The sequence below is a fragment of the Nansenia antarctica genome (genome assembly GCF_963989245.1).
Source record: "Nansenia antarctica genome assembly, chromosome: 8".
Taxonomy (NCBI): domain Eukaryota; kingdom Metazoa; phylum Chordata; class Actinopteri; order Argentiniformes; family Microstomatidae; genus Nansenia; species Nansenia antarctica.
The window spans coordinates 57,995,670-58,010,243 of NC_137678.1; the positions used below are offsets into that span (position 1 = coordinate 57,995,670).

General features: G+C 41.3%; 1 protein-coding gene across 1 annotated transcript in view; it reads right to left on the reverse strand.

Annotated features, from left to right (window-relative positions):
* Positions 1-5,615: 5,615 nt before the first annotated feature.
* Positions 5,616-14,574, reverse strand: part of LOC308164474 (histone deacetylase 6-like) — a gene marked incomplete at both ends in the record, with an annotated part of 53,772 nt that continues 44,813 nt past the window's right edge. The window contains one exon of the mRNA XM_080538557.1: positions 5,616-5,696. Within this exon, the coding sequence (XP_080394683.1) occupies positions 5,616-5,696 (81 nt within the window). The remainder of the gene's footprint in view (positions 5,697-14,574) is intronic.

The window sequence follows — 14,574 nt, forward strand, 5'->3', positions numbered from 1 at the left end:
TGATCAAAATGACTTTTCTTTTGAAACACGGAACTACGTTTCAATTTGAGAATCACAACACAAACTCGCTAGTCAAGCCAGAATAGCAATGCAATGGATTGGGTGAGTAATCCCCACTGCTACCTAGTTAACTATAACACTACTTCACATTGTTACCTAGTTAACTAGAACACTACTTTACATTGTTACCTAGTCTGCTTTACATTGTTACCTAGTTAACTACAACACTGCTTTACATTGTTACCCAGTTAACTAGAACACTGCTTTACATTGTTACCTAGAACACTGCTTTACATTGTTACCTAGTTAACTACAACACTGCTTTACATTGTTACCTAGTTAACTAGAACACTGCTTTACATTGTTACCTAGTTAACTAGAACACTGCTTTACATTGTTACCTAGTTAACTAGAACACTGCTTTACATTGTTACCTAGTTAACTAGAACACTACTTTACATTGTTACCTAGTTAACTACAACACTACTTTACATTGTTAACTAGAACACTACTTCACATTGTTACCTAGTTAACTAGAACACTGCTTTACATTGTTACCTAGTTAACTAGAACACTACTTCACATTGCTACCTAGTTAACTAGAACACTACTTTACATTGTTACCTAGTTAACTAGAACACTACTTTACATTGTTACCTAGTTCACATTGCTACCTAGTTAACTAGAACACTACTTTACATTGTTACCTAGTTAACTAGAACACTACTTTACATTGTTACCTAGTTAACTAGAACACTACTTCACATTGTTACCTAGTTAACTAGAACACTACTTCACATTGTTACCTAGTTGTGTAATTCTGGCATACAAGTGAGACAAGACCTCATAAGGAGGAGTGGTCCCCTAGATGGTCTAGGGATTAGGGGGGGTAACAGTTAAATAAACCAGGGGGACAAGAATCAGAGGAGAAACGGCAATGTAAATTAAACAAGATTTATTGTAGAAATAACAAAAACTGGTTTACGTGAAACTCCTGAACTCAAAACGACTCTATCAAAACAAGAGCGAATGAATATATAATATTAATGGTAATAAAGAATGAATGAAGTAACTTAATAGGCCTAGTGGCGATCTACTCTAACTGATCAAAATACAAATAAGACTAAACACTGAACCTAAGACTAATAAACACAAACTACAAAACTAAGGTATACAAAACTACAGCTGCATCTTAACAATAACCAACACAAAACAACTCTCAAGTTGTAGTCTGGCCCACTGGCACCGTCACTGCGTCTCTCCCAGGCTTTTATCCTCCCTCCACCCTTGATTGATGATTGAGCACACCTGTGCTCAATCAGGCCGTCACCATGGCAATTGGTAGGAGGAAGGACAATCACCTGGGAGAGAACACAAAAAACAAACAAAACACAGAACTCCACACACTACGGACGTAACAAGGAGATTCATGTAACATAATAAACAACAGATGAAAAACCTATGTGAACAAATGAACTATATACAAATGTACAATACATACAAAACATGTATACATACAAAACATATACAAAACATGGACTACATACAGATCTACTAAATATATACAAAACATGGCAAATGAACTATATACATATAGGCAACTGTACAACGACAATAAAGTATATTCTATTCTATACAAATGTACAGTATAATAACAAATTATACACAAATCAGACCAAGCACACACACACCAACATACACCAAAAATGAACACTACCTGATCAGTGAACTCACTACTCTCCAAATTCTATATCAAATAAGGCTTGTTGGAAGCGAAGCCTCACCATGGCTTGCTTTCGGGGGTCAAGACAATCTAATGTGGGTGCCAGACTGAGGAGGTAGTGTTCATTTTCGGGGTATTTGGTCTGTGCTTGGTCTAATCTGTGTATAATTTGAGCCTGGTATGGAACACCTGTAACTTGTTACGTTCTAGTTCTCTAGGGTGAAGAAGAAGTAACAAATTACAGGTGTTATGAGTAATATAAAGATATTTATTATGCAAGGGCAAATTAAAAGTCTTATGGTACGGATAAAAATGAATTAGAACTATAACAAATGCCTCATACTCAAATAAACAATAAACTCATCCCGTGGATGGTTAAATAAACAATAATAATAAAAAGGTTTCAAACACAACGTATCACTAACAATATCAACTGAACAAAGTCTCAACACAATTATAACCAAATGAAGTATCAACTAAATCATAACAAAAAGATCTCTAACAAGGTATCACTAAACAAGATCACTAAACACAGAACACAACTAACAAACTAAACCACCAGCAAGGCAATACAAAATGGTGGGAACTGTGTGAATGGATCACACAGCTGCTGCTGGTTCTCTCTCGGGGTCTTTTGTATGGTGTGGCCTCTGATGATTGGTTGGTGTTGATTATTGGCTGGTGTCGATTGGCTGGAGTTGATTGACCACTGCTGGAGTTGATTGGTAATTATCACGGGGGGGGGGGGGGGTGGATCCCCTGGACTGGACTTATGGCTGTTAAAAAGACATACACACAAATACACAGACACAGACAACCAGGCTACTCATAGCCGTCACAGGTCAGCTCTCTTGGAGGTTCTGGAGGAGAGGCCTTCCTTTTCCCCCGGCCACTAGACTTAGTAGTAGGGTCTGTAGGGACCAGGCAAGGACTGGTGTCACTGAGGGAGGCATGTGTAGATGTCACTGAGGGAGGCATGTGGTCTGTGGAAAGTAGACTATCCTCTAGGCCTAGGGAGTCCTCAGTTTGATCCTGTACGGAAAAACCCAACACAGCACGTACGTACACCCATGTCCCTCACCCATCCCATCATAATGTCTGTCTATTTCCTCCTCTTCATGCCCTCCACTGGAAGGATGCACAATGTGGCGAGTGCCACCTGGTGATCAGCTGCTCCTGGTCCAGCTGGGCCTGTACGGCCCCCGCGTGCTCCTGGAGGAGGGAGGAGGAGAGCTCAGAGACAACCAATAGAACTATGGCTGCATGGCTGCTACGCAACCGCTAACCGCTCCCCACCGCTGTCACGACTGCAGAATCACGGATGTCTGCAGGCCCCGGGGCCGCTCTCCTGGACCACATGGACTCCTCCCGCCAGGCCACCCAACTCAAATACATCACAGGAGCTGCGCCTGTGGTCTACGGCCTCCCCGTACACTTGCAATAGGACGAGGAGACGCACCGTTTAAGAAACTAAGCAATTTCACACCCAATGCCCCCGATACGGAGGATGCCGCGTGCTCCTGGAGGAGGGAGGAGGAGAGCTCAGAGACCACCCAGTATCCTTACATTTTCAAAATCACATCAGGATAAGCTAATATAATGCTATTTTGAAGAATAAACAGCCTGGTCTCACACATCACACATAGAGATTACAGGGACAGTCTAACCCTAACCCTAACCCTAACCCTAACCTTAACCCTAACCCTAACCCTAACCCTAACCCTAACCCTAAACCTTAACCCTAACCCTAAATGTGGCCTAACTAATTAATGCAAGTGCAATTCAAAATGGAATAATCCCGAGAGAAGCCCCGACAGGCGCACATAGCAGAGAACGAGCTACCCCAATGTCACGTCGGAATTCGACGTTTTGCAGAATGAGTGTTTCTGGTTTCGCCAACCAATCAGGTAGCGGTATTGCCCTGCCTTCCCCTACCATCCTAGGTTTCGCAAATTCGCCCCCCGCACTCCCACTGCGGAGACCGTCCTGGCAACTCTTTCCCACCCCCTCTTTTTGTTGTCCGCCGTCACCGATACATTGTCCAATTTCCCCAACAATATATATATATATATATTTTTTAAATAACCTAATCTACCAAAACCTCAAACTCCTGCCTCGTGTCAAAAAAAAATGTCTGGCCCCAGGATCTGAAATGTACAAAGCAACACCACATATTTCCAGTTTACTGTCTATCTAATGCACTTGGTCAATGATGCTGTCAATAAAGGAATACATGTATTTGACTGTTTATTTGTGTTTATTTTATACTCATCACTTATCCAATGTTTATGATGGGGGATTGAGTGAGGGCATATGCCAGGCTACCATGTACTGCATCTACCCTCTGGCACATTGGTGATAGTCAGAAATGATTGCAATTTGTCACTAAGTATTACTTCTTATTGAATTATTATTGTTGCTACTTGGTTAAAGTGTAGAGCAAGATCCCAAAACATTTCACTTTTCTATTCCAATTGTATGTCTATAATAACAACTGTATGCGATAAACGATAATTGTGTATGAGTGGTGTAGTCGCAGCACGTGTCTGTGCTAGCTTAGCTTAGCTTCAGAGGTCAGAGTCGCTAGTTAGCTCAACTCACCGGTGTCGTCGTCATACGAGTAATACAGCAGCAGGGTGTCAGGAGGAGAAACGAACGGTTTTGATTGATTGAAAACTTTATTAGAAGATTTGCAGAAGTAGGTACATGAAAGTACATATTACATACAAGGTCAACTAACAGGATAAAAACCCAAGAAAGCCACTGGCTTATTTCAATTGGGGTCCTTGATTCTCAATTCATCGTTACATGTAAGACAGACAAAAAAAAACTAGTACTATCTACAAGATAATACAGACAAATAACTAGTAATATCTACAAGATAAACATACATCCATCATGGGAAGAACAATACAACAAAGCATAAGGTATGTACAGCGGGTAGGACAGGTGGGGACATACACCACAGGTGGGGGCGGGGGACAAAACACAAAGTATGTACAGTGGGTAGTTCGGGTCTTTTAATCTGATTTTTGATTTAGAGGGTCCAGTTACGGATTGCAGCCTCCTGTAAATGTTTTTTGAGAGTGGTTTTGAAGGTGGGCAGTGTTTTGCACTCCTTTAAGATTATAGGAAGGGCGTTCCACATTTTTACTGCATAGTTTGCAAACGAGTTTAACCCCTTGTTTGTGGTGCAACGCGGTTGAACGTGGTTCGTGGAGCTTCCTCTGGTATTGTATGTGTGGACGTTGTTCACTTTTTGGAAGTATGTTGACAGGTACTTGGGTGTATGTGTATGTTGACAGGTACTTGTGGGCAGGGTCGGCACCAGCTCGAATTTCTTCCAAATGTCCTCACTGGGCGCGGTGGACTTAAAGAAATCCTCATCTGGGTCGTGGTCGTCATAAAAATAGTGTTGGTAGTGGTCGTATTCCATCTCCCAGCTCTCATAACGAGAGGTAGTGGAATTGATTCCCAGCATGGGGATGGAAAGCGTGAGGGCTTAACTCACTTCTGTTGTTGGAACTGCTTTCTGTTATCACAATCCGTTGTTGAAACTGAAGGGGTTTCTTGCGTCTTCATCGATTCGTGAATGCAGAGTAGAGAAATAGCAGAACGGAAGCTTCTTGCTCATGAAATGACTCCCAATTAACCTTTGCATCCAATTGAGCGCACACTGTTTGACTCCAATGTTTTCAAAGTGTTATGAAAGTCGTATGTCGTACTCCCACCGCTACGGCTGGATTGATTTCGCTAAGTGTGTTTCTGTTTTTGTTTAGTTTATTACTCGAGAACTGATGAACTGATTGAGAACTGATGATGAAGAAGAAAAAAAAAAAAAAAGAGGGGGAAGGTGGAGGAGAAGAATGGAAACGCTTGTTTGTTGTTGTTGTTAAGCCAGGTAGCTGTACGTGTCCTTCTCTCCGTCCACGCGCTCCAGGTACTCCTTCTCGATCAGGATGTCGATACATTTCTGGAAGAACAAACAAGAGACGACATCCACTCCCCTTCAACTTGTGTGGTCTCCGTCTCCGTCCCAGTGTTTCATCCATAGCGGCGAAATTAATCAAGTTTTTAAGGATTCGAGCCGCTGGTGCGATTCTGTCTTTAACCTCTGAATAAGGCCGCCTGGAGGGTCTTCCACCGGCACCTCGCCTGTCGACTGTTCCGTCAAACCCTGCCTCCTGAAGTTTGTCACACACATGTTTTAAATATGTCGTTATTTCGACGACGTCTTCCATCGACGTATTCCATTATATTTAATGTTTATTCCTTCATAATTTGAAGGAAGACTGAGGTCTCTTCCTCGCTCCAAAAGTGCTGCTGCACCTTGTTCGTTGCCATTTTCTATCGTCGTCGACGATCAAATAAAGTTGGACGGAATCAAAGCCTGAGTGTGCGTCACCCCTGACCTTTCCAAACACGTGGTGCAAACACGTGATTCTCCGCCCCTATCAAATCTGTGCGTGTACTTTTCAAATCGCGTAAGAAAGCAAAAAATGTAATCAACAAATCACTCAATAAGTTGAATTGATCTTAAATAATGTGAATTAAAATAATATATAATAAATAATAGATTTTATAAAAAATAAATTAAAAAAATACAAGGTAAACTATATAGGCATCAAGAACAATAACATAAAATGGATGAGAATGAAAAAACGGAGCATTAATGCAAGGATAATAGTTAATGTAATTTTGGAATCAATATCTTTGTTTTTATAGGGTCTCTGATTTGCATAGGAATCAAACAAGATAAAACACTTTTTGACCTATCATTTTTTACTTACAGGCACTTTAGGCTATTCAGAATGCACTCCCGGCCTTCACGATGAGCATAAACAACGAGTGACATCTCTGGGAAGTTGATAAAACATTTAATACAAGTACAATTAAATAGAAAAGTACAAAATAGTTTAATACAAGTAAATACAGTGAATTAAATATGAAAACAAGTATATAGTATAATAAATATTAATTAATTAAATAAATAGAACAAATATATATCAAATATATTATTAAATATATTAAATTATTATACAATTTCATTTTTATCTTTTTAAATATGTAACAAATCATTAAATATTAGAACAAGTAAATAGTATAATTAATATTAATTAAATAAATAGAATAAATATATAACAAATATATTACATTATTAAATATATTAAATTATTACGGTATATACAATTTCATTTTTATAAAATATGGGAGGGAACTGAACGAGTCATGCCACAGCATGACAGCCGTTTATGTAACAAATAATAAAAAAAACTGTACAAAAATCTAAGTAAAATCATAAATCATTGTCTTTAACAGAGTTAATGTAGTGTATTTTCATATGACGTAGCCATGGCAACCCAACGGCCACGTAGTGAAAGCAACACAGTAGGAGACTCTGTTTGACTCCCTCTTTACTCATCCAGGGCTTGCTTGAGGGCAGAAACATATTTGTCATTTATCTGATTCGTTCCCCTATTCACTAGATAACCGTCCGTTTGTGTTGTTTCTGTTAGGAGAGATAGGGAGAGACACACGGTGGCCTTTTGACAATGCATGTGCAGAGGATGGAATGTCATCATGGGAGGATAATTGCATTGGGGTCCGAGTCAGCAAGACGGCCATAACATAGGTTGCATTGGAATTGTATTAGTGCATTATAATAAGACAATGACATCCTATTTGCAGGACGGAGAATGGCCTCACCTACTACCAAATTAAAGTGACGTGGACTCTGTTTAGTTGGCTCAGCGAAATAATAGTGACAGGGTATAAAGCCCTCTACGCAGATGGACTCTGCCTCTTTATTTTCTTCACATCCATATTTTTGACTTCATCCTGTGACCGATTCGGACCATCAGCTCCATTGAGGGGCCATGCTGTGTAACCTGCTTTTTTGAATAAACAAGTCTTAAATTTGCTCAAGAACTCTTCTTCATTTTTAGTAGTAACAGATACCAATATATACGAAATAATGGCGAGACTAGCCCACGAGTAAATATATATAGCTTATAGTGATTAGAGTGACCGTCAATTTTTACATCTCTTCATTCAGCGCCTGGAGGTAAGTACCATTCCCCCTTTCTCTGCTCCCCCTCCCTCTCTCTCTGCTCTCTCTGTCTCTCCCTCTGTGACCCATTGACTTCTGCTTCCTCCCCCTTTCTCTGCTCCCCCTTTCTCTGCTCTCTGTCCCTCTCTCTCTCTCTGTCAGACTTCCAGCTTTGATGTAATTAAATGGTCTTAAGCTGTAAAACAAAAGAATTTAGATTTGTGTTGAGTATCTGTTAGAAATATAAGATAATTACAATTGGATTGAATTTAAAGAGCCGGATTTAGAAATCTGTAATTGTACATAAATGTGTAATTGTACGATATTGTAGAAGTATCGTGTGTATTGTGGAGCAAAGGATGAATTGCTTCAGTGCGCGTTTTGCGAATGCGCTGTCAGTAGAGTACTAAAGGAAGACGAACTTTAGTAGTGTCTATATGAAAAGTGTAGGCTTGTCGACAGAAAATTAACGGAAGACGTTTTGTTAATGGGTCGGCAATATTGGTTATTGTGAAGATTAGCGAGAAGCTGATGATTATGTTACTATGTGTATGGAATGAGCATTCCTGTTTGATAAAAGTGTAATTGGACTGTAAAGTCTGTTTTGTAAGTAAGAGCTTAGTCCGTGTTTATGAGCAGGAAATAGCTCTATTCTATTGTATGGAATCTGAATTCCTAGTTTGAAAGAGCATAGTCCGTGTTTGTGAGAAGACAAGAGGACCATTGTCAGCTAATTACTTTAGTGCCGTCAAGCCTTATGCCTGCAGGCGCTCAAGGCGTTCAAGTACAGAGGCTGTGGAAAAAAGGCATTGGAGAGTGTTAGAGTGAGGTTCATTTGGTGAATAATAAGCATTCCTTTAGAAAGGAACCTGACTTTGATTAAATACATTACTTATTTCTTGCAGATAAAATTGGATTCATTTCGCATGGGTTGTGTCGTATTCTAAAAGATAAGGAAAGTGAATTGACCAGTGGGATAGAGTGGTTTGGAGAAATTTCATTGACAGGTCTGGGGAAGGAACTTGCTGCCATCTAGTGGACAGATTGTAATAGTCCAATGGTAACGTTTTCTTTCACAGGGTTGCATCAATGAAGTGTTAATGACTAAGTCTAATTAATTATGCATTCCTTTCAAATAACAAGTCGATTTCTTTACAGATTGTAATTAATAATTAATCATTTTATTCCTTCCAAGATAAATCGATTTCTTTACAGGTTGTTGTCATTATTCGTGTTTTACATCTTTTTATTTCAAGTTAAGTTCTTTTTCACAGTTTTTGATTAAAGAATAGCAGAACAGTTTCTATCTGAGGATTGATCAGTCAAGGGTTTTGTGAATCAGAAAGACTTAGAGCGTGACCTGCTTTTGTAATTTGATAAATTGTGTTGAACAGCCTTTGTAGTTTAATAATTAAAGTTGACCTGAACTATAATTGGTATTGATTGAGCAATTAAGTGATACACATTCATACACAATAAGGGAAAAACATTTAGATTAAAACTAAACTAAATTTGGATTGAATTGAATTGAAATTAAATTGAATTTAAATTTGAATTGAATGATTATTTAGTTATGATTATTAATAATTAATTAATATTAATTAATAGTGATAGTTGATTGTTAGTGATTAATTAGTTATAATTATTTAAATAATTTAAATTAAATTGAATTAAAATTTTAATTAAATTTAAATTAAAACACACACACACATAGATTACATTTAAGTCAATAATACACAATACCACTGAAACAATCCGTTGTTCTGAATTGTAATGTTCTGTGTAGACAGTTGACGCAGTTAAAAGTTGGACTAGCATCTGTTTAGCAGATACGGCAACAGAAGGTGGGTTGTAAGAAAAGTACACCTTATAGCATATTTTCAGCATATTAAGCAGTATAAATATTTCAGACATGGGAGCCAAACCCAGTAACATTGTGAGGGCTGTTAATACAGACAAGGGAATATTAGCAAATTCATCCCCTGTGGCTATAGTGGAAAAAATGAATCCTCTTGTTAAGGAGATTAGCAAAATGTCAACGAAATGGAATATTCGTTGGGCAGACATTGAACAACCATGGCCAGAAGAGGGCACCTTTGACTTACAATTAATTGCAACATTGGAGATACTTATCAATGCACATAAGGCGCATCAAAAAGGAAAGATTAGATCAGAGAAACGCAGGTTAGAGTTAGCTATTTTAGACCTCTTCAAGGTAGAGGGGCAGAAAGTAGCATTAGCTTGGAATGAGAAAACAGCTCACATGGATCCAGAAAAAAGAGATGAATTGGCCAAAGCAATGGGAGAGAAAGTGAACATTCCATTCTCACACACAGCTCCAATCTCCAGTCCTCCTCCCTATGCCAAGATACTGGAGGACAATTCTCAGCGGATCTACCCTCAGGTCCCCGTCCTAAGTACGAACGGAGCCTTCACTATCAAAGATGGGGGTGATAATGTACTAGAGAGGGGAAGAGCAAAAGTGACCGTGGATTTCGAACCAGAGAACAAGACAGATGACAGTGAAGATGGCAGTGGAGGTGAAGGCGAATGTTCCGGTGCTGACAGCAATGCACAGGGAGGTTACAGTGCTCAGATCAGAAAACTAATAGCCAGGGCCGAAAAACAGGGAAGGACAAGACGCTATAAAAAGGGAAAAGAAGAAAGTGGTTCTGAAGATGAGCAGGAGTCTCTGAAGATAGAGAAGAAGAAAGAGAGCTTAAAGCAAAAGAAGAGGATGTCGGAGGAAGAGGAGGAAGAAAGGGTGAAAAAGGATAAGGAGGAGTTAAGAAAGAGGGCAAGAAAACTCCAGAGAAGCCTAAGAGAGGAGGAAAGTTGTATACGACAGATAGAGGAACTGGAAGAACAGATAGCTCAAGTGACATCATTTCATACATCCCAGCCGAACCTCTCAAGAGAATATCGTCAAGTGTCATCACATCATACATCCCAGCCGAACCTCCCAAGGTCTACAGCGACACCAAGGTGGGACGAAAGAACGGAGCCACTAGTAAGCAATTATGGCCTTAGACCAAGAGGGAAGGCATCGGAGGAAGAGGAAATTCAGGGGATCTTCCCGGTGCTGTTTCGAGATAACAAGATAGAATATCGTCCTTGGGGTCATACAGATCTGTCTGAAGTGATCGAAAAACTCCCAGTCCTAGAAGATGGGGGTCACCCTTGGACTAACGAGATGGACGTGAGACTGACAGGGACGCAGGCCGCGATGGGAGACCTGAAAAGACTCTTAGCCTTTATTACAGGATTGGACACCATGCAGGAAATATTGACGAAGGCAGGACTTCATAAATATATCGGTACATCAGTTTATGACCCAGAGCTCTTCGCAGCAAACAGAGGCAGGCTGTGGAAGGCAATCAGAGAGACATACCCTACTCACATTCACCCAGACAATATCATCGTGATGCCACTGGGAGAAGATGAGAATCCCAGGGGTTTTGTAGCCCGTGTGCACTCTCAATGGAGAAGTGTGACAGGGAAGGATGCCGAAGATAACCCGTTAGAAAAAGCCATAATCAGGGAAAAGATTCAACAAGGTCTCCCTACCCCAGTTAAGAACAAGTTAGCAGAAGTGGTGGGGCTACGACACATGAACAAGGCTGTTTATATAGACAACGTAGCACACCAAGTAGAATTATTTAGAAAGAAGATTCAGATACAGAAGGCACAAGACGAAGACTCACTCAGAAAACTAACTCAAGTACAATTGACTGAAGGCAAGAAAACCAGAGAGAGAGTGCAGACCATAGCCCTACAGGTCCCATCTCAACCACAGCAACTGCAAACTGTCCCTCCCCAGTCATACCCACAGGGGCCACAAGGGGGGTATCCATACCCACAGGGGCCACCAGGGGTGCAAGTGGTTCCGTACCAGCCATACAACCAGCCTGGCCAAGGACCACCACAAGAGGGATGGACCGCAGCCGGGAAGAAGATGTTAGGACCATGTTTCCAATGCGGCCAGGATGGACACTTAGCCCGTACCTGCTGGAAGAAGAACCAGGGGGGCGCAGGGGGGAAACAAAAAGGAAGATATAGGCCCCCTGCTACACCGGCTCCAGGAGTGGTGAACCCCTACGGAGGCCCACCAGCTGGGCTATAGGGGTGCCCAGAAGATCCGAGAGGGGGGTGCCAGCTGGTGGTGACGAACAGGCCTGAAGATGAACCTACCATATGGGTGTCGGTCAACCAACGTCCATTAGAATTGATGGTGGACAGTGGAGCAGCCTACACCTGTCTGAAGCCTGAAGATGCCACGCACCTTCCTATGTCTGGGAAATATGTGAAGACAATCGGATTCGAGGGAATTAAACAGCTGATCCCTACTACTGAGCTTGTAAGCTTAGAGTACAAAGGACAGAGAGCAGATCTGTCAATACTTGTATCAGAACACACGCCAATAGGGCTACTAGGGAGAGATGCACTATGCCAATTGAACTGTACAGTGAAATGCACACCTGACGGCTGTCGGGTGACAGTGCCACAAGAGAACAGACAGCTGTCTGTCATGATGGACAACAACGCATCTATGGTGTATTGGGTGGGAGGGCTTAGCCCAGACCTAATGGAACCAGCAAGGATGTGGGACAATTATATCCTGGCACACATGTCCGAGGCCAGAAGGCCTACTGATCCATTGCATTGTACACTCCAGTATTTTAGAGAAGTTGCAGATGCAAACCCAGATGAGTGGCTGAAGCATCAGCCAAAACAGGTACAGCTTAGTACAAGTTGTATAATCCTAGGCCCTCAGGGAGTGGCTATGAAGATAAACAGTGACACTTATCTAGATCAGGAGCATAAGATTGAGGGTAGCATCCCTCATGTGACACTTATGATATCTGAACACTATAAACAGAAGCATTTAGGGGCAATGATGGCAGACTCAGAAAGAGCCAGATTTGTAACGACAAAAGAAAACCCTGCTATCTGGAGGAGCATTGATGGACAGTTCACAAAACTGATGATCTCTGCTCAAGGAATAGGACATCCGCAGACTGTGAAGCTAATGAACCAGCTAATCCTTCCTGTACAACCTGAAAAAGACCTCAGAGAAGAAATGATACAGAATGTGCCAGCAGACCTGTGGGCAAAGAACAGTACAGACATTGGATTTGTGAAATCAGCTCGTCCATTGAGAGTTGAACTCATACCGGGTGCAAAACCCCCTTGGAAAAACCAATACCCATTGAAGCAGGAAGCAATTGATGGAATTGAGCCACAGATCAAAGGATTGTTAGAGGCAGGAGTCTTGAAGATAACTCAATATCCGTTAAGTAACACACCTCTTCTGCCAGTAACGAAACCTGATGGTTCATATCGTCTGGTACATGACCTACGGGCTGTGAATGAGGTAGTTGTCAGCTATCCAGCCGAAGTTCCTGATCCTCATGTGCTGTTGACTCAGATTCCATCTACAGCCAAAGTATTTACAGTGATTGATTTATGCGGGGCTTTCTTTTCTATACCTCTTAGTGTAGAAAGTCAAGGGTTATTTGGGTTTACCTACAAAGGTCAACATTATCAATATACCAGAATGCCACAAGGGTACAAACACAGTCCTCATGTTTTTAATCAGGTCTTGAAGGAGGACTTAGACGGGTTAGGGCAGACGATAAGTAGTACTGCCATTCAGTACATGGATGACATACTCCTTTGTGCCCCAGATGAAGAAACATGTCACAGGGATTCCGTTAAACTGTTAAAGGTTTTGGCGGAGAAGGGACACAAGGTGTCTAAAAAGAAGCTACAGTATTGCCAGGAAAAGGTAACTTACTTAGGACAATCTATTACACAGGGACATCGCAGTGTCACTAACGAACACTTGGAAGCTATTCAGAAGGCTCCAAAACCACGAACGGTTAGGGAAATGATGATGTTTTTGGGCATTACTGGGTATAGTTCAGCATGGGTGGAGGATTACACTAGACTGGTCGCTCCATTGAGGGGGATGATTAAGGAAACAGGTAGTGATAAACTCCAATGTTGCATTACTTGGACAAGGGAAGCTGATTTGGCGTTTGAGACAATTAAACACAAATTACAAGAAGCGCCAGCTTTAGCGCTTCCAGATTATTCCAAAGAATTTGGATTGTATGTTTCTTCTTCAGCCAAAGGGAAGTATGCCTGCGCTGTTCTTACGCAACCAACAGGCATTGGACCTAGTCCACAGCCCATAGCCTATTACTCTGTCGCATATTCAGAGGTAGAAATGGGTTTCGCGCCATGCTACAGAGCAATGGCCGGGGCATATCTTATGTACGAGAAGGCAACAACCTTAACAATGGGGTACCCAATTACCATTCTCTGCCACCACAGTCTAAGGAATCTTTTGAATCAAGGCAAGTATACTTTGACGATGCCTAGGATTAGGAATTATTACAGGATGTTGGAAAGAGAAGATGTAACATTACTAAGATGTAACACACTTAACCCAGCAGAGACCTTGCCAACCCCAGAAGATGGGGAACCACACGATTGTGTGAAGGAAGCTATGAGGTACTCTAAGCTTAGAGCAGATCTACTAGCTTTGCCTTTAAAGGAAGCTGACGTTGAGTATTGGACTGATGGATCTTGTTACCGGGTAGGAGAAAGTTTACGTGCTGGGTATGCCATAGTCCGATCCCAAAATTCAGGGTTCATTGTGGAACAAGCCGAGGCTGTTCCTCAGCCTTGTTCAGCTCAATTGGCTGAGTTAATTGCCCTCACAGAAGCATGCAACTTGGGAACCGGACGAAGAGTGACAGTATACACCGACTCTGCCTACGCCCATAATGTGTGT